Raw genomic sequence first — 19,577 nt, 5'->3', positions numbered from 1 at the left:
TCTGATAGGCATCAACCTGTTTCATCAGATCAGAAGCATGTTGATTGAACGGTAATGTACGTGTATAATAATGACTCTACCTTCTAGCTGATTATAGGAAATGTGTCTGTACTCTCTAGAAGTGGCCGTTTTTGTTTTTTATTGTATCCATATTTTAGATTCTGTCTATATATTTTGTAGGGCTGACCCCGTTTAATTGACTGGTCCATTTTTTGCTCGATAGGCTGTTAGTCGACAGAGATTTCTTTAGTCGAGCAGTCTGAAATTATTACATTGTTTTTCATTGGCGTACAAGACACCCATGTGATTTGCGTCTGTCCGAGTGGACCAATCCGTTGCTGAGGCCGTGGGGATGGCATAGTCCATCACTGTTAAGACATGTGCTACTGAAATGATTATATATTGGTTATATTATGTAAGAACAACAGTGCAACACTAATAAAAAAAAAATATTATTTTATAACGAATGTGTTTTCTCCCTCGTTGGATAGCTGTCGCTGTCCGTCGTTCTGAACCATGATCTTCAGTGCGCCGTTGACTTTGCCCTCTTTCCTTAGACCACGTTGCTATGTGCGTAATAGCAAAGGTAACCAGCGTATTGGTTACCGTTGCTATGTGCGTAATGGCAAAGGTAACCAGCGTATTGGTTACCGTTGCTATGTGCGTAATGGCAAAGGTAACCAGCGTATTGGTTACCTCCGTGTTGCGTCGTGCCTAAGAACAGCCCTTAGCCGTGTTATATTGGCCAAATACCACACCTCCTATACCCAATCAATCAATCGTTCGTTCGTGTCATCACACAGCATACGAGTCATTCATGCTTAGAAATGTAATCAAAACATTTTAGTTTTAAAAGGAAATAAAAGTAGCCTTGAATAATTAGCCTAAACAATAAATAAACCGCAATGTGTCAGCAATTGCGTTATTTTACAATCCGTTATGAACAGACTCTCTGGTACACTTAAAAATGTTTACGCTGTTCCAAATGGTGAGATGTTCTCTTTGTAATCTAACAGCTGTTTGGTGTGTTTTTTTCTCATATCTCTAGTAGTTTCCACAACTAAATCAAATGTCTTCCACGTATCTGACTTTCCCGTTCCCTCCTGAGCAACCAGTAAACATTCCCCCGTTTTCAAGTTTCTTATTCACATCCTCCGTATCCATTTTGCTGTCAACGTATTCGGAGTTTATAACCAATTAATAGGGATTATGATAGGCTATAGGTCAGGTACTATTGGTCACATAAAGAGAGCGAGGACTAGATGGATTTAGACGGACAAATTTACGCTAACAGAACTTTTCAGTCAGAGAAACAACAAGTAGAAATGTCTGTAATTATGTTGCAGCACGGACAGCACAATAAACACTATTGCTGTATTGTGATGCCTGCTAGCTGCAGCAGGGAGGAGAGCGGGACAACGTTCCCCAGCAACACAGGCATTCGCTGCTTTTTAAAATTGTTTTATTGTTACACAGCGTTGCAAGTGCCGTCTAACACCCTATTGAATCATTTTGTGTCTTTAATTATTTAATCAAACAGTGCGCTTAAAGCATCAGACAAGCTCAGTGAATGTAGTTGATTTTTATTAAACACGTAGGGTGTGTCTATATCTATCGATCTGAAAAAAAAATACAACTTTTTTTTTTTTAATTTCGAAAGAACAGAGGACTCTTGGTCGACCAACAGTTGTTTTAGTCGGGGGAACAGAGCCTAATATTTTGTGTGTTGCTGCCACCAACACTTCACCAAGTCAAATTCTGGGTACGTGGAAATGTACTTTACGATTGAATAAAATTCGATTCTGATTTTGTTGAAGGTTCCTGAGAAGAACATCTTGGGTCAGGTCGGCCACGGGTACAAGTACGCCATCGGCATGCTGAATGAAGGCAGGATTGGTATCGCTGCTCAGATGTTGGGATTGGCTCAGGGTTGCTTCGACCACGCCGTTCCCTACACCAGACAGAGGGTTCAGTTTGGCAAACGCATCTTCGACTTCCAGGTAAAACGTATTCATTTAAAACATTTTTATACATTTCCTGGATATTAAATGTAATGTTTCTCCACTTGTAGGTGTTGCTGCTATGATCAGTGTGTGGCTTACTGGCTTCTATCAAACTAATCTTTGTGATTTATTTTAAAAGCCTCCATTGTTCTCCGTTTTTAATATAATAATAATAATAATAATAATAATCAAGGCCATTTAGCAAACACTTTAAAAAAAAAATCCAAAGCGACTTAGTCATGCCTGCATACGTTTTAGCCTGGCTGGCCCCAGCGGGAATCGAACCCACAGCCCTGGCATTGCAAGCGCCATGCTCTACCACCTGAGCCACACACAACCAGTGTTGTATTGAACGGAAACTCCAGCACACTAGTGATCGTGATACTTCTGTAATGTGTTACAGGTCATCCAGCACCACATCTAAAGGATGCTTCTGTAATGTGTTACAGCACCACATCTAAAGGATGCTTCTGTAATGTGTTACAGGCCATGCAGCACCACATCTAAAGTATGCTTCTATAATGTGTTACAGCACCACATCTAAAGGATGCTTCTGTAATGTGTTACAGGCCATGCAGCACCACATCTAAAGGATGCTTCTATAATGTGTTACAGCACCACATCTAAAGGATGCTTCTGTAATGTGTTACAGCACCACATCTAAAGGATGCTTCTGTAATGTGTTACAGGCCATGCAGCACCACATCTAAAGTATGCTTCTATAATGTGTTACAGGCCATGCAGCACCACATCTAAAGGATGCTTCTGTAATGTGTTACAGCACCACATCTAAAAGATGCTTCTGTAATGTGTTACAGGCCATGTAGCACCACATCTAAAGGATGCTTCTGTAATGTGTTACAGGCCATCCAGCACCACATCTAAAGGATGCTTCTGTAATGTGTTACAGGCCATGCAGCACCACATCTAAAGGATGCTTCTGTAATGTGTTACAGGCCATGTAGCACCACATCTAAAGGATGCTTCTGTAATGTGTTACAGGCCATCCAGCACCACATCTAAAGGATGCTTCTGTAATGTGTTACAGGCCATGTAGCACCACATCTAAAGGATGCTTCTGTAATGTGTTACAGGCCATGCAGCACCACATCTAAAGTATGCTTCTGTAATGTGTTACAGGCCATCCAGCACCACATCTAAAGGATGCTTCTGTAATGTGTTACAGGCCATGCAGCACCACATCTAAAGGATGCTTCTGTAATGTGTTACAGGCCATGTAGCACCACATCTAAAGGATGCTTCTGTAATGTGTTACAGGCCATCCAGCACCACATCTAAAGGATGCTTCTGTAATGTGTTACAGGCCATGCAGCACCACATCTAAAGGATGCTTCTGTAATGTGTTACAGGCCATGCAGCACCAGATTGCCCATGTAGCCACCCAGATAGAGGCTGCCAGGTTGCTTACCTACAACGCTGCCCGGCTGAAGGAGGCAGGAAGACCTTTCATCAAGGAGGCCTGCATGGCCAAGTACTTCACCTCAGAGGTGAGCTCAATGTAGAGACCGAGGCCCATATTCTTAAAGCAACTCAGAGTGAGAGTATATGATCGTAGATCAGCAATCACTGGACTGGTCCTGTATCAGAACCCTGCTCCGAGAGGGTTCGTTCGCCACGCTCCGAGAGGGTCCGTTCGCCCTGCTCTTCTAATAGAGGGAATGAACAGTGCAAATCCAAACTATTTCATACAACGGCCTCACAGTATTTGTGTTGTTTAACAATATCTTGATTGTTCCTCTCTCCGTAAATTAGGTCGCAACGTTGACCACTTCAAAATGCATCGAGTGGATGGGAGGAGTAGGCTTCACCAAAGACTACCCTATTGAGAAATACTACAGAGATTGTAAAATAGGTACGTTTCTATGGCTAGTTCCAAAGCTATCCTGTACTGTTGCTATGCAACCCGGGGGGGTGTAACTCGGGAACGTCATAACTACAGTTAGCTAGCTAGTTATTGGGCCACAGCAAGGTGGAGGGGGTGGTGCTGGGCGACACAGAAGGTAATCTGATCCTCGAGGAATTCCTCTGTCTGGTCTGACCTTGGTGTTCTAGGAGAGAGAGGGGTGGGTGGGTGCTAGGAGAGAGGGGGTGGGTGGGTGCTAGGAGAGAGGGGGTGGGTGGGTGCTAGGAGAGAGAGGGGGGGGGTGGGTGCTAGGAGAGAGAGGGGGGGGTGGGTGCTAGGAGAGAGAGGGGGGGGTGGGTGCTAGGAGAGAGGGGGTGGGTGGGTGCTAGGAGCGAGGGGGGGTGGGTGCTAGGAGAGAGGGGGGGTTGGTGCTAGGAGAGAGGGGGGGTGCTAGGAGAGAGGGGGGGTGGGTGGGTGGGTGCTAGGAGAGAGGGGGTGGGTGCTAGGAGAGGGGGGGGTTGGTGCTAGGAGAGAGGGGGGGTGGGTGGGTGCCAGGAGAGAGAGGGGGGGTGGGTGCCAGGAGAGAGAGGGGGGGTGGGTGCCAGGAGAGAGAGGGGGGTGGGTGCTAGGAGAGAGAGGGGGGTGGGTGCTAGGAGAGAGAGGGGGGTTGGGTGCTAGGAGAGAGGGGGTGGGTGCTAGGAGAGGGGGGGGGGGGTTGGTGCTAGGAGAGAGGGGGGGGGGTTGGTGCTAGGAGAGAGGGGGGGTGGGTGGGTGCTAGGAGAGAGAGGGGGGGTGGGTGCTAGGGGAGAGAGGGGGGGTGGGTGGTAGGAGAGAGAGGGGGGTGGGTGGTAGGAGAGAGAGGGGGGTGGGTGCTAAGAGAGAGGGGGGGTGGGTGCTAGGAGAGAGAGGGGGGGTGGGTGCTAAGAGAGAGGGGGGGGGTGCTAGGAGAGAGGGGTGGGTGGGTGCTAGGAGAGAGAGGGGTGGGTGGGTGCTAGGAGAGAGAGGGGGGGGGTGCTAGGAGAGAGAGGGGTGGGTGGGTGCTAGGAGAGAGAGGGGGGGTGCTAGGAGAGAGAGGGGTGGGTGGGTGCTAGGAGAGAGGGGGGTGGGTGGGTGCTAGGAGAGAGGGAGAGGGGGGGTGGATGCTAGGAGAGAGAGGGGGGTGGGTGCTAGGAGAGAGAGGGGGGTGGGTGGGTGGGTGCTAGGAGAGAGAGGGGAGGTGGGTGGGTGCTAGGAGAGAGAGGGGGGGTTGGGTGCTAGGAGAGAGAGGGGGGGTTGGGTGCTAGGAGAGAGAGAGGGGGGGTGGGTGCTAGGGGAGAGAGGGGGGGGGTGGGTGGTAGGAGAGAGAGGGGGGTGGGTGCTAAGAGAGAGGGGGGGGTGGGTGCTAGGAGAGAGAGGGGGGGTGGGTGCTAAGAGAGAGGGGGGGTGGGTGCTAGGAGAGAGGGGTGGGTGCTAGGAGAGAGAGGGGGGTGCTAGGAGAGAGGGGGGGGTGGGTGGGTGCTAGGAGAGAGAGGGGGGGTGGGTGCCAGGAGAGAGAGAGGGGGGGTGGGTGCTAGGAGAGAGAGGGGGGGTGGGTGCTAGGAGAGCGAGGTGTGGTGGGTGCTAGGAGAGAGAGGGGGGTGCTAGGAGAGAGAGGGGGGGTGGGTGGGTGCTAGGAGAGAGAGAGAGGGGGGTGGGTGCTAGGAGAGAGAGGGGGGGTGGGTGCCAGGAGAGAGAGAGAGGGGGGGTGGGTGCTAGGAGAGAGGGGGGGGGGGTGGGTGCTAGGAGAGAGAGGGGGGGGTGGGTGCTAGGAGAGAGAGGGGGGGGTGGGTGCTAAGAGAGAGGGGGGGTGGGTGCTAGGAGAGAGGGGGGGGTGCTAGGAGAGAGGGGGGGGTGGGTGCTAGGAGAGAGGGAGAGGGGGGTGGGTGCTAGGAGAGAGAGGGGGGAGGGGTGCTAGGAGAGAGAGGGGGGTTGGGTGCTAGGAGAGAGAGGGGGGTTGGGTGCTAGGAGAGGGGGGGGGTTGGTGCCAGGAGAGAGGGGGGGGTGGGTGCCAGGAGAGAGAGGGGGGGTGGGTGCCAGGAGAGAGAGGGGGGGTGGGTGCCAGGAGAGAGAGGGGGGGTGGGTGCCAGGAGAGAGAGGGGGGGTGGGTGCTAGGAGAGAGAGGGGGGGGTGGGTGCTAGGAGAGAGAGGGGGGGTGGGTGCTAAGAGAGAGGGGGGGTGGGTGCTAGGAGAGAGGGGGGGGTGCTAGGAGAGAGGTGGGGGTGGGTGCTAGGAGAGAGGGAGAGGGGGGTGGGTGCTAGGAGAGAGAGGGGGGAGGGGTGCTAGGAGAGAGAGGGGGGTTGGGTGCTAGGAGAGAGAGGGGGGTTGGGTGCTAGGAGAGGGGGGGGTTGGTGCTAGGAGAGAGGGGGGGTGGGTGCCAGGAGAGAGAGGGGGGGTGGGTGCCAGGAGAGAGAGGGGGGGTGGGTGCCAGGAGAGAGAGGGGGGGTGGGTGCCAGGAGAGAGAGGGGGGGTGGGTGCCAGGAGAGAGAGGGGGGGTTGGGTGCTAGGAGAGAGGGAGAGGGGGGTGGGTGCTAGGAGAGAGTGGGGGGGTGGGTGCTAGGAGAGGGGGGGGTTGGTGCCAGGAGAGAGAGGGGGGGTGGGTGCCAGGAGAGAGAGGGGGGGTGGGTGCCAGGAGAGAGAGGGGGGGGTGGGTGCCAGGAGAGAGAGGGGGGTGGGTGCTAGGAGAGAGAGGGGGGGTGGGTGCTAGGAGAGAGAGGGGGGTTGGGTGCTAGGAGAGAGGGAGAGGGGGGTGGGTGCTAGGAGAGAGGGAGAGGGGGGTGGGTGCCAGGAGAGAGAGGGGGGTGGGTGCTAGGAGAGAGAGGGGGGTTGGGTGCTAGGAGAGAGGGAGAGGGGGGTGGGTGCTAGGAGAGAGTGGGGGGGGGGGGGGTGGGTGCTAGGAGAGAGGGAGAGGGGGGTGGGTGCTAGGAGAGAGAGGGGGGGTGGGTGGGTGCTAGGAGAGAGAGGGGGGTTGGGTGCTAGGAGAGAGGGAGAGGGGGATGGGTGCTAGGAGAGAGTGGGGGGGGGGTGGGTGCTAGGAGAGAGGGAGAGGGGGGTGGGTGCTAGGAGAGAGAGGGGGGGGGTGCTAGGAGAGAGAGGGGGGGTGGGTGCTAGGAGAGAGTGGGGGGGTGGGTGCTAGGAGAGAGAGGCGGGGGGTTGGGTGCTAGGAGAGAGAGGGGGGGGTTGGGGCTAGGAGAGAGGGGGGGTGGGTGGGTGCTAGGAGAGAGGGAGAGGGGGGGGGTGCTAGGAGAGAGAGGGGGGGTGGGTGGGTGCTAGGAGAGAGAGGGGGGGTGGGTGCTAGGAGAGAGAGGGGGGTTGGGTGCTAGGAGAGAGAGGGGGGGGTTGGGTGCTAGGAGAGAGAGGGGGGGGTTGGGTGCTAGGAGAGAGAGGGGGGTTGGGTGCTAGGAGAGAGGGAGAGGGGGGTGGGTGCTAGGAGAGAGGGGGGGTGGGTGGGTGCTAGGAGAGAGGGAGAGGGGGGTGGGTGCTAGGAGAGAGAGAGAGGGGGGGTGGGTGCTAGGAGAGAGAGGGGGGGTGGGTGCTAGGAGAGCGAGGTGTGGTGGGTGCTAGGAGAGAGGGGGGGTGGGTGCTAGGAGAGAGGGGGGGTGGGTGCTAGGAGAGAGGGGGGGTTGGTGCTAGGAGAGAGGGGGGGTGGGTGCCAGGAGAGAGAGGGGGGGTGGGTGCTAGGAGAGAGGGAGAGGGGGGTGGGTGCTAGGAGAGAGAGGGGGGGATGGGTGCTAGGAGAGAGGGAGAGGGGGGTGGGTGCTAGGAGAGAGAGGGGGGAGGGGTGCTAGGAGAGAGAGGGGGGTTGGGTGCTAGGAGAGAGAGGGGGGTGTGGGTGCTAGGAGAGAGGGAGAGGGCGGTGGGTGCTAGGAGAGAGGGGGGGGTTGGGTGCTAGGAGAGAGAGGGGGGGTGGGTGCTAGGAGAGAGGGAGAGGGGGTTGGGTGCTAGGAGAGAGAGGGGGGGGTGGGTGCTAGGAGAGAGGGAGAGGGGGGTTGGGTGCTAGGAGAGAGAGGGGGGGTGGGTGCTAGGAGAGAGGGGGGTGGGTGGGTGCTAGGAGAGAGAGGGGGGGTGGGTGCTAGGAGAGGGGGGGGTTGGTGCTAGGAGAGAGGGGGGGTGGGTGGCTGCTAGGAGAGAGAGGGGGGGTGGGTGCCAGGAGAGAGAGGGGGGGTGGGTGCCAGGAGAGAGAGGGGGGGGTGGGTGCCAGGAGAGAGAGGGGGGGGTGGGTGCCAGGAGAGAGAGGGGGGGTGGGTGCTAGGAGAGAGAGGGGGGGTGGGTGCTAGGAGAGAGAGGGGTGGGTGGGTGCTAGGAGAGAGGGAGAGGGGGGGTGGATGCTAGGAGAGAGGGAGAGGGGGGGTGGGTGCTAGGAGAGAGAGGGGTGGGTGGGTGCTAGGAGAGAGAGGGGTGGGTGGGTGCTAGGAGAGAGAGGGGGGGTGGGTGCTAGGAGAGAGGGAGAGGGGGGTGGGTGCTAGGAGAGAGAGGGGGGGATGGGTGCTAGGAGAGAGGGAGAGGGGGGTGGGTGCTAGGAGAGAGAGGGGGGAGGGGTGCTAGGAGAGAGAGGGGGGTTGGGTGCTAGGAGAGAGAGGGGTGGGTGGGTGCTAGGAGAGAGAGGGGTGGGTGGGTGCTAGGAGAGGGAGAGGGGGGGTGGATGCTAGGAGAGAGGGAGAGGGGGGGTGGGTGCTAGGAGAGAGAGGGGTGGGTGGGTGCTAGGAGAGAGAGGGGTGGGTGGGTGCTAGGAGAGAGAGGGGGGGGGTGCTAGGAGAGAGAGGGGGGGGTTGGGTGCTAGGAGAGAGAGGGGGGGTGGGTGCTAGGAGAGAGGGAGAGGGGGGTGGGTGCTAGGAGAGAGAGGGGGGGATGGGTGCTAGGAGAGAGGGAGAGGGGGGTGGGTGCTAGGAGAGAGAGGGGGGAGTGGGTGCTAGGAGAGAGAGGGGGGTTGGGTGCTAGGAGAGAGAGGGGGGTGTGGGTGCTAGGAGAGAGGGGGGGTGGGTGCTAGGAGAGAGGGGGGGTTGGTGCTAGGAGAGAGGGGGGGTGCTAGGAGAGAGGGGGGGTGGGTGGGTGCTAGGAGAGAGGGAGAGGGGGTGGGTGCCAGGAGAGAGAGGGGGGGTGGGTGCCAGGAGAGAGAGGGGGGGTGGGTGCTAGGAGAGAGAGGGGTGGTGGGTGCTAGGAGAGAGAGGGTGGGTGGGTGCTAGGAGAGAGAGGGGGGGTGGGTGCCAGGAGAGAGAGGGGGGGTGGGTGCTAGGAGAGAGAGGGGTGGTGGGTGCTAGGAGAGAGAGGGGTGGGTGGGTGCTAGGAGAGAGAGGGGGGGGTGGGTGCTAGGAGAGAGGGAGAGGGGGGGTGGGTGCTAGGAGAGAGGGAGAGGGGGGTGGGTGCTAGGAGAGAGAGGGGTGGGTGGGTGCTAGGAGAGAGAGGGGGGGGGTGCTAGGAGAGAGAGGGGGGGGTGGGTGCTAGGAGAGAGAGGGGGGGTGGGTGCTAGGAGAGAGGGAGGGGGGGTGGGTGCTAGGAGAGAGAGGGGGGGTGGGTGCTAGGAGAGAGGAGGGGGGGTGGGTGCTAGGAGAGAGAGGGGGGGTGGGTGCTAGGAGAGAGAGGGGGGGTGGGTGCTAGGAGAGAGAGGGGTGGGTGGGTGCTAGGAGAGAGAGGGGTGGGTGGGTGCTAGGAGAGAGGAGAGGGGGGGTGGGTGCTAGGAGAGAGGGAGAGGGGGGTGGGTGCTAGGAGAGAGAGGGGTGGGTGGGTGCTAGGAGAGAGAGGGGTGGGTGGGTGCTAGGAGAGAGAGGGGGGGTGGGTGCTAGGAGAGAGAGGGGGGGGTTGGGTGCTAGGAGAGAGAGGGGGGGTGGGTGCTAGGAGAGAGGGAGGGGGGGTGGGTGCTAGGAGAGAGAGGGGGGGGTGGGTGCTAGGAGAGAGAGAGGGGGGGTGGGTGCTAGGAGAGAGAGGGGGGGTGGGTGCTAGGAGAGAGAGGGGGGGTTGGGTGCTAGGAGAGAGAGGGGGGGTGGGTGCTAGGAGAGAGGGGGGGGTGGGTGCTAGGAGAGAGGGGGGGTTGGTGCTAGGAGAGAGGGGGGGTGCTAGGAGAGAGGGGGGGTGGGTGGGTGCTAGGAGAGAGGGAGGGGGGTGGGTGCCAGGAGAGAGAGGGGGGGTGGGTGCTAGGAGAGAGAGGGGTGGTGGGTGCTAGGAGAGAGAGGGGGGTGGGTGCCAGGAGAGAGAGGGGGGTGGGTGCTAGGAGAGAGGGGGGGTGGGTGCTAGGAGAGAGGGGGGGTGCTAGGGAGAGGGGGGGGGGTGGGTGCTAGGAGAGAGAGAGGGGGGTGGGTGCCAGGAGAGAGAGGGGGGGTGGGTGCCAGGAGAGAGAGGGGGGGTGGGTGCCAGGATAGAGAGGGGGGGTGGGTGCCAGGAGAGAGGGGGGTGGGTGCTAGGAGAGAGAGGGGGGGTGGTGGGTGCTAGGAGAGAGAGGGGGGGTGGGTGGTAGGAGAGAGAGGGGGGTGGGTGCTAGGAGAGAGAGGGGGGGTGGGTGCTAGGAGAGAGAGGGGGGGTGGGTGCTAGGAGAGAGGGGGGTGGGTGGGTGCTAGGAGAGAGAGGGGTGGGTGGGTGCTAGGAGAGAGGGAGAGGGGGGGTGGATGCTAGGAGAGAGGGAGAGGGGGGGTGGGTGCTAGGAGAGAGAGGGGTGGGTGGGTGCTAGGAGAGAGAGGGGGGGGTGGGTGCTAGGAGAGAGGGAGAGGGGGGGTGGATGCTAGGAGAGAGGGAGAGGGGGGGTGGGTGCTAGGAGAGAGAGGGGTGGGTGGGTGCTAGGAGAGAGAGGGGGGGGGTGCTAGGAGAGAGAGGGGGGGGTTGGGTGCTAGGAGAGAGAGGGGGGGTGGGTGCTAGGAGAGAGGGAGAGGGGGGTGGGTGCTAGGAGAGAGAGGGGGGGATGGGTGCTAGGAGAGAGAGGGGGGGATGGGTGCTAGGAGAGAGGGAGAGGGGGGTGGGTGCTAGGAGAGAGAGGGGGGAGGGGTGCTAGGAGAGAGAGGGGGGTTGGGTGCTAGGAGAGAGAGGGGGGTGTGGGTGCTAGGAGAGAGGGAGAGGGCGGTGGGTGCTAGGAGAGAGGGGGGGGTTGGGTGCTAGGAGAGAGAGGGGGGGTGGGTGCTAGGAGAGAGGGAGAGGGGGTTGGGTGCTAGGAGAGAGAGGGGGGGGTGGGTGCTAGGAGAGAGGGAGAGGGGGGTGGGTGCTAGGAGAGAGAGGGGGGGTGGGTGCTAGGAGAGAGGGGGGTGGGTGGGTGCTAGGAGAGAGAGGGGGGGTGGGTGCTAGGAGAGAGAGGGGGGGTGGGTGCTAGGAGAGAGGGAGAGGGGGTTGGGTGCTAGGAGAGAGAGGGGGGGTGGGTGCTAGGAGAGAGGGGGGTGGGTGGGTGCTAGGAGAGAGAGGGGGGGTGGGTGCTAGGAGAGGGGGGGGTTGGTGCTAGGAGAGAGGGGGGGTGGGTGGCTGCTAGGAGAGAGAGGGGGGGTGGGTGCCAGGAGAGAGAGGGGGGGTGGGTGCCAGGAGAGAGAGGGGGGGTGGGTGCCAGGAGAGAGAGGGGGGGGTGGGTGCCAGGAGAGAGAGGGGGGGTGGGTGCCAGGAGAGAGAGGGGGGGTGGGTGCTAGGAGAGAGGGAGAGGGGGGTGGGTGCTAGGAGAGAGAGGGGGGGATGGGTGCTAGGAGAGAGGGAGAGGGGGGTGGGTGCTAGGAGAGAGAGGGGGGAGGGGTGCTAGGAGAGAGAGGGGGGTTGGGTGCTAGGAGAGAGAGGGGGGTGTGGGTGCTAGGAGAGAGGGAGAGGGCGGTGGGTGCTAGGAGAGAGGGGGGGGTTGGGTGCTAGGAGAGAGAGGGGGGGTGGGTGCTAGGAGAGAGGGAGAGGGGGTTGGGTGCTAGGAGAGAGAGGGGGGGGTGGGTGCTAGGAGAGAGGGAGAGGGGGGTTGGGTGCTAGGAGAGAGAGGGGGGGTGGGTGCTAGGAGAGAGGGGGGTGGGTGGGTGCTAGGAGAGAGAGGGGGGGTGGGTGCTAGGAGAGGGGGGGGTTGGTGCTAGGAGAGAGGGGGGGTGGGTGGCTGCTAGGAGAGAGAGGGGGGGTGGGTGCCAGGAGAGAGAGGGGGGGTGGGTGCCAGGAGAGAGAGGGGGGGTGGGTGCCAGGAGAGAGAGGGGGGGGTGGGTGCCAGGAGAGAGAGGGGGGGTGGGTGCCAGGAGAGAGAGGGGGGGTGGGTGCTAGGAGAGAGAGGGGTGGGTGGGTGCTAGGAGAGAGGGAGAGGGGGGGTGGATGCTAGGAGAGAGGGAGAGGGGGGGTGGGTGCTAGGAGAGAGAGGGGTGGGTGGGTGCTAGGAGAGAGAGGGGTGGGTGGGTGCTAGGAGAGAGAGGGGGGGATGGGTGCTAGGAGAGAGGGAGAGGGGGGTGGGTGCTAGGAGAGAGAGGGGGGGATGGGTGCTAGGAGAGAGGGAGAGGGGGGTGGGTGCTAGGAGAGAGAGGGGGGAGGGGTGCTAGGAGAGAGAGGGGGGTTGGGTGCTAGGAGAGAGAGGGGTGGGTGGGTGCTAGGAGAGAGAGGGGTGGGTGGGTGCTAGGAGAGGGAGAGGGGGGGTGGATGCTAGGAGAGAGGGAGAGGGGGGGTGGGTGCTAGGAGAGAGAGGGGTGGGTGGGTGCTAGGAGAGAGAGGGGTGGGTGGGTGCTAGGAGAGAGAGGGGGGGGGTGCTAGGAGAGAGAGGGGGGGGTTGGGTGCTAGGAGAGAGAGGGGGGGTGGGTGCTAGGAGAGAGGGAGAGGGGGGTGGGTGCTAGGAGAGAGAGGGGGGGATGGGTGCTAGGAGAGAGGGAGAGGGGGGTGGGTGCTAGGAGAGAGAGGGGGGAGGGGTGCTAGGAGAGAGAGGGGGGTTGGGTGCTAGGAGAGAGAGGGGGGTGTGGGTGCTAGGAGAGAGGGGGGGTGGGTGCTAGGAGAGAGGGGGGGTTGGTGCTAGGAGAGAGGGGGGGTGCTAGGAGAGAGGGGGGGTGGGTGGGTGCTAGGAGAGAGGGAGAGGGGGTGGGTGCCAGGAGAGAGAGGGGGGGTGGGTGCCAGGAGAGAGAGGGGGGGTGGGTGCTAGGAGAGAGAGGGGTGGTGGGTGCTAGGAGAGAGAGGGGGGTGGGTGCCAGGAGAGAGAGGGGGCGTGGGTGCCAGGAGAGAGAGGGGGGTGGGTGCCAGGAGAGAGAGGGGTGGGTGCTAGGAGAGAGAGGGGTGGGTAGGTGGGTGCTAGGAGAGAGAGGGGTGGGTGGGTGCTAGGAGAGAGAGGGGTGGGTGGGTGCTAGGAGAGAGAGGGGGGGGTGCTAGGAGAGAGAGGGGTGGGTGGGTGCTAGGAGAGAGAGAGGGGGGTGGGTGCTAGGAGAGAGGGAGAGGGGGGTGGGTGCTAGGAGAGAGAGGGGTGGGTGGGTGCTAGGAGAGAGAGGGGGGGGGGGTGCTAGGAGAGAGAGGGGTGGGTGGGTGCTAGGAGAGAGAGGGGTGGGTGGGTGCTAGGAGAGAGGGAGAGGGGGGGTGGATGCTAGGAGAGAGGGAGAGGGGGGGTGGGTGCTAGGAGAGAGAGGGGGGGGGTGCTAGGAGAGAGAGGGGTGGGTGGGTGCTAGGAGAGAGAGGGGGGGGGTGCTAGGAGAGAGAGGGGTGGGTGGGTGCTAGGAGAGAGAGGGGTGGGTGGGTGCTAGGAGAGAGGGAGAGGGGGGGTGGATGCTAGGAGAGAGGGAGAGGGGGGGTGGGTGCTAGGAGAGAGAGGGGTGGGTGGGTGCTAGGAGAGAGAGGGGTGGGTGGGTGCTAGGAGAGAGAGGGGGGGGGGTGCTAGGAGAGAGAGGGGGGGTTGGGTGCTAGGAGAGAGAGGGGGGGTGGGTGCTAGGAGAGAGGGAGAGGGGGGTGGGTGCTAGGAGAGAGAGGGGGGATGGGTGCTAGGAGAGAGGGAGAGGGGGGTGGGTGCTAGGAGAGAGAGGGGGGAGGGGTGCTAGGAGAGAGAGGGGGGTTGGGTGCTAGGAGAGAGAGGGGTGGGTGGGTGCTAGGAGAGAGAGGGGTGGGTGGGTGCTAGGAGAGAGGGAGAGGGGGGGTGGATGCTAGGAGAGAGGGAGAGGGGGGGTGGGTGCTAGGAGAGAGAGGGGTGGGTGGGTGCTAGGAGAGAGAGGGGTGGGTGGGTGCTAGGAGAGAGAGGGGGGGGGTGCTAGGAGAGAGAGGGGGGGGTTGGGTGCTAGGAGAGAGAGGGGGGGTGGGTGCTAGGAGAGAGGGAGAGGGGGGTGGGTGCTAGGAGAGAGAGGGGGGGATGGGTGCTAGGAGAGAGGGAGAGGGGGGTGGGTGCTAGGAGAGAGAGGGGGGAGGGGTGCTAGGAGAGAGAGGGGGGTTGGGTGCTAGGAGAGAGAGGGGGGTGTGGGTGCTAGGAGAGAGGGGGGGTGGGTGCTAGGAGAGAGGGGGGGTTGGTGCTAGGAGAGAGGGGGGGTGCTAGGAGAGAGGGGGGGTGGGTGGGTGCTAGGAGAGAGGGAGAGGGGTGGGTGCCAGGAGAGAGAGGGGGCGTGGGTGCCAGGAGAGAGAGGGGGGTGGGTGCCAGGAGAGAGAGGGGTGGGTGCTAGGAGAGAGAGGGGTGGGTAGGTGGGTGCTAGGAGAGAGAGGGGTGGGTGGGTGCTAGGAGAGAGAGGGGGGGGGTGCTAGGAGAGAGAGGGGTGGGTGGGTGCTAGGAGAGAGAGGGGGGGTGCTAGGAGAGAGAGGGGTGGGTGGGTGCTAGGAGAGAGAGGGGTGGGTGGGTGCTAGGAGAGAGGGAGAGGGGGGGTGGATGCTAGGAGAGAGGGAGAGGGGGGGTGGGTGCTAGGAGAGAGAGGGGTGGGTGGGTGCTAGGAGAGAGAGGGGGGGGTGCTAGGAGAGAGAGGGGGGGGTTGGGTGCTAGGGGAGAGAGGGGGGGTGGGTGCTAGGAGAGAGGGAGAGGGGGGTGGGTGCTAGGAGAGAGAGGGGGGGATGGGTGCTAGGAGAGAGGGAGAGGGGGGTGGGTGCTAGGAGAGAGAGGGGGGAGGGGTGCTAGGAGAGAGAGGGGGGTTGGGTGCTAGGAGAGAGAGGGGGGTGTGGGTGCTAGGAGAGAGGGAGAGGGGGGTGGGTGCTAGGAGAGAGGGGGGGGTTGGGTGCTAGGAGAGAGAGGGGGGGTGGGTGCTAGGAGAGAGGGAGAGGGGGGTGGGTGCTAGGAGAGAGAGGGGGGGGTGGGTGCTAGGAGAGAGGGAGAGGGGGGTGGGTGCTAGGAGAGAGAGGGGGGAGGGGTGCTAGGAGAGAGAGGGGGGTTGGGTGCTAGGAGAGAGAGGGGGGGTGGGTGCTAGGAGAGAGGGGGGTGGGTGGGTGCTAGGAGAGAGAGGGGGGGGGTTGGGTGCTAGGAGAGAGAGGGGTGGGTTGGGTGCTAGGAGAGAGAGGGGGGGGTTGGGTGCTAGGAGAGAGAGGGGGGGTTGGGTGCTAGGAGAGAGAGGGGGGGTTGGGTGCTAGGAGAGAGAGAGGGGGAGTGGGTGCTAGGGGAGAGAGAGGGGGGGTGGGTGCTAGGGGAGAGAGGGGGCGGTGGGTGGTAGGAGAGAGAGGGGGGTGGGTGCTAAGAGAGAGGGGGGGTGGGTGCTAGGAGAGAGAGGGGGGGTGGGTGCTAAGAGAGAGGGGGTGGGTGCTAGGAGAGAGGGGGGGTGCTAGGAGAGAGGGGGGGGGTGGGTGGGTGCTAGGAGAGAGGGAGAGGGGGGTGGGTGCTAGGAGAGAGAGGGGGGAGGGGTGCTAGGAGAGAGAGGGGGGTTGGGTGCTAGGAGAGAGAGGGGGGTGTGGGTGCTAGGAGAGAGGGAGAGGGGGGTGGGTGCTAGGAGAGAGAGGGGGGTGTGGGTGCTAGGAGAGAGGGAGAGGGGGGTGGGTGCTAGGAGAGAGGGGGGGGTTGGGTGCTAGGAGAGAGAGGGGGGGTGGGTGCTAGGAGAGAGGGAGAGGGGGGTGGGTGCTAGGAGAGAGAGGGGGGGGGTGGGTGCTAGGAGAGAGGGAGAGGGGGGTGGGTGCTAGGAGAGAGAGGGGGGAGGGGTGCTAGGAGAGAGAGGGGGGTTGGGTGCTAGGAGAGAGAGGGGGGGTGGGTGCTAGGAGAGAGGGGGGTGGGTGGGTGCTAGGAGAGAGAGGGGGGGGTTGGGTGCTAGGAGAGAGAGGGGGGGGTTGGGTGCTAGGAGAGAGAGGGGGGGGTTGGGTGCTAGGAGAGAGAGGGGGGGTTGGGTGCTAGGAGAGAGAGGGGGGGTTGGGTGCTAGGAGAGAGAGAGGGGGAGTGGGTGCTAGGGGAGAGAGAGGGGGGGTGGGTGCTAGGGGAGAGAGGGGGCGGTGGGTGGTAGGAGAGAGAGGGGGGTGGGTGCTAAGAGAGAGGGGGGGTGGGTGCTAGGAGAGAGAGGGGGGGTGGGTGCTAAGAGAGAGGGGGGTGGGTGCTAGGAGAGAGGGGGGGTGCTAGGAGAGAGGGGGGGGGTGGGTGGGTGCTAGGAGAGAGAGGGGGGGTGGGTGCCAGGAGAGAGAGAGGGGGGGTGGGTGCTAGGAGAGAGAGGGGGGGTGGGTGCCAGGAGAGAGAGGGGGGTGGGTGCCAGGAGAGAGAGGGGTGGGTGGGTGCTAGGAGAGAGAGGGGGGTGGTTGCTAGGAGAGAGGGAGAGGTGGGTGGGTGCTAGGAGAGAGGGAGAGGGGGGTGGGTGCTAGGAGAGAGAGGGGGGGTGGGTGCCAGGAGAGAGAGAGAGGGGTGGGTGCTAGGAGAGAGAGGGGTGGTGGGTGCTAGGAGAGAGAGGGGGGTGGGTGCCAGGAGAGAGAGGGGGCGTGGGTGCCAGGAGAGAGAGGGGGGTGGGTGCCAGGAGAGAGAGGGGGCGTGGGTGCCAGGAGAGAGAGGGGGGTGGGTGCTAGGAGAGAGAGGGGGTGGGTGCTAGGAGAGAGAGGGGGGTTGGGTGCTAGGAGAGAGAGGGGTGGGTGGGTGCTAGGAGAGAGAGGGGGGGTGGGTGCTAGGAGAGAGAGGGGGGTTGGGTGCTAGGAGAGAGAGGGGGGGTGGGTGCTAGGAGAGAGGGAGAGGGGGGTGGGTGCTAGGAGAGAGAGGGGTGGGTGGGTGCTAGGAGAGAGAGGGGTGGGTGGGTGCTAGGAGAGAGAGGGGTTGGTGGGTGCTAGGAGAGAGAGGGGTGGGTGGGTGCTAGGAGAGAGAGGGGGGGGTGGGTGCTAGGAGAGAGAGGGGGGGGTGGGTGCTATGAGAGAGAGGGGTGGGTGGGTGCTAGGAGAGAGGGAGAGGGGGGGTGGGTGCTAGGAGAGAGGGGGGGTGGGTGCTAGGAGAGAGGGGGGGTGGGTGCTAGGAGAGAGGGAGAGGGGGGTGGGTGCTAGGAGAGAGGGAGAGGGGGGTGGGTGCTAGGAGAGAGGGAGAGGGGGGGTGGGTGCTAGGAGAGAGAGGGGGGGTGGGTGCTAGGAGAGAGAGGGGGGGTGGGTGCTAGGAGAGAGGGAGAGGGGGGTGGGTGCTAGGAGAGAGGGGGGTGGGTGCTAGGAGAGAGAGGGGTGGTGGGTGCTAGGAGAGAGGGGGGGTTGGTGCTAGGAAAGAGAGGGGGGTGGGTGCTAGGAGAGAGGGGGTTGGTGCTAGGAGAGAGAGGGGGGTGGGTGCTAGGAGAGAGGGGGGGGGGTGCTAGGAGAGAGAGGGTGGTGGGTGCTAAGAGAGACGGGGGGGTGGGTGCTAGGAGAGAGGGGGGGGGGGGTGCTAGGAGAGAGAGGGGGGGTGGCGTTCTGCATAGAGGATGGAGCGCTATTTCAGACACACTCATTCACCCAGGGTACGGTCCATCAAGCTCTTACGACACAATGACACTTGCTTTCATTGGTTGGTTACACTTTGACTGTTGATGGCAGCGATTTGGCAGATCCAGGCTCAGTTAGACAGACTGAGTGAACTCTGAGACTCTTTGGTCCAGTACTGATTTAAGGAAAACTCTATTTTAATTATTGGTGGAATTTATGGACATAACGTGTAATTTTCTATTCCAGTATTGGTGTCATGGTCATTAAAGCTGTTTTTCCATGTGTGTAACTATACAGGTACCATTTATGAGGGAACAACCAACATCCAGCTGTCCACCATGGCCAAGTTTATAGACAAGGAGTATGACCACTGAGCTGACCTGGTCTGGCTGTTTCCTCATCATGTAGACTGACCTCCTCCTGACCTGGTCTGGCTGTTTCTTCATCATGGAGACTGACCTGACCTGGTCTGGCTGTTTCCTCATCATGTAGACTGACCTCCTGACCTGGTCTGGCTGTTTCCTCATCATGTAGACTGACCTCCTGACCTGGTCTGGCTGAATCCTCATCATGGAGACTGACCTGGTCTGGCTGAATCCTCATCATGTAGACTGACCTGGTCTGGCTGTTTCTTCATCATGGAGACTGACCTCCTGACCTGGTCTGGCTGAATCCTCATCATGTAGACTGACCTCCTGGTCTGGTCTGGCTGAATCCTCATCATGTAGACTGACCTCCTGGTCTGGTCTGGCTGTTTCCTCATCATGGAGACTGACCTCCTGACCTGATCTGGCTGAATCCTCATCATGGAGACTGACCTGGTCTGGCTGAATCCTCAGCATGTAGACTGACCTGATCTCCTGACTGTATCCTCAGCATGTAGACTGACCTGATCTCCTGACTCTATCCTCAGCATGTAGACTGACCTGATCTCCTGACTGTATCCTCAGCATGTAGACTGACCTGATCTCCTGACTGTATCCTCAGCATGTAGACTGACCTGACCTGATCTCCTGACTGTATCCTCAGCATGTAGACTGACCTGACCTGATCTCCTGACTGTATCCTCAGCATGTAGACTGACCTGACCTGATCTCCTGACTGTATCCTCAGCATGTAGACTGACCTGATCTCCTGACTGTATCCTCAGCATGTTGACTGACCTGATCTCCTGACCGTATCCTCAGCATGTAGACTGACCTGATCTCCTGACTGTATCCTCAGCATGTAGACTGACCTGACCTGATCTCCTGACTGTATCCTCAGCATGTAGACTGACCTGATCTCCTGACTGTATCCTCAGCATGTAGACTGACCTGACCTGATCTCCTGACTGTATCCTCAGCATGTAGACTGACCTGATCTCCTGACTGTATCCTCAGCATGTAGACTGACCTGATCTCCTGACTGTATCCTCAGCATGTTGACTGACCTGATCTCCTGACCGTATCCTCAGCATGTAGACTGACCGTCATACACTCCTCTTTGTGACCAATTGGTTTTTAGGGCTCTATTCAATCTGAATCGTTGGAAGTTCATCGTTACAGCTGATGATTTGAACTTTTTTTTTAAAGGCAATGTTCCCGGGTTAGTGGAGACTGCATACACGGTAAACGCTGCATATTACATTTACATTTACATTTAAGTCATTTAGCAGACGCTCTTATCCAGAGCGACTTACAAAATGGTGCATTCACCTTATGATATCCAGTGGAACAACCACTTTACAATAGTGCATCTAAATCTTTTAAGGGGGGGGGGGGGGGGTTAGAAGGATTACTTTATCCTATCCTAGGTATTCCTTAAAGAGGTGGGGTTTCAGGTGTCTCCGGAAGGTGGTGATTGACTCCGCTGTCCTGGCGTCGTGAGGGAGCTTGTTCCACCATTGGGGTGCCAGAGCAGCGAACAGTTTTGACTGGGCTGAGCGGGAACTGTGCTTCCTCAGAGGTAGGGGGGCCAGCAGGCCAGTGGTGGATGAACGCAGTGCCCTTGTTTGGGTGTAGGGCCTG

General features: G+C 60.5%; 1 protein-coding gene across 1 annotated transcript in view; it reads left to right on the top strand.

Annotated features, from left to right (window-relative positions):
• LOC106577431 (short/branched chain specific acyl-CoA dehydrogenase, mitochondrial) overlaps nucleotides 1-19,319 on the top strand; it is a 29,718-nt gene extending 10,399 nt beyond the window's left edge. Inside the window, exons 7-10 of the mRNA XM_014155401.3 lie at nucleotides 1,818-2,000; nucleotides 3,374-3,511; nucleotides 3,777-3,876; nucleotides 17,866-19,319. Of these exons, the coding sequence (XP_014010876.1) occupies nucleotides 1,818-2,000; nucleotides 3,374-3,511; nucleotides 3,777-3,876; nucleotides 17,866-17,942 (498 nt within the window). The 3' untranslated portion in view covers nucleotides 17,943-19,319. The remainder of the gene's footprint in view (nucleotides 1-1,817; nucleotides 2,001-3,373; nucleotides 3,512-3,776; nucleotides 3,877-17,865) is intronic.
• The last annotated feature ends 258 nt before the right edge of the window (nucleotides 19,320-19,577 follow it).

The sequence above is a fragment of the Salmo salar genome, chromosome 18 (genome assembly GCF_965601325.2).
Source record: "Salmo salar chromosome 18, fSalSal1, whole genome shotgun sequence".
Lineage (NCBI taxonomy): Eukaryota > Metazoa > Chordata > Actinopteri > Salmoniformes > Salmonidae > Salmo > Salmo salar.
The sequence above is the reverse complement of the archived record's forward strand: the minus strand, read 5'-3'. Positions and strand labels throughout refer to the sequence as shown.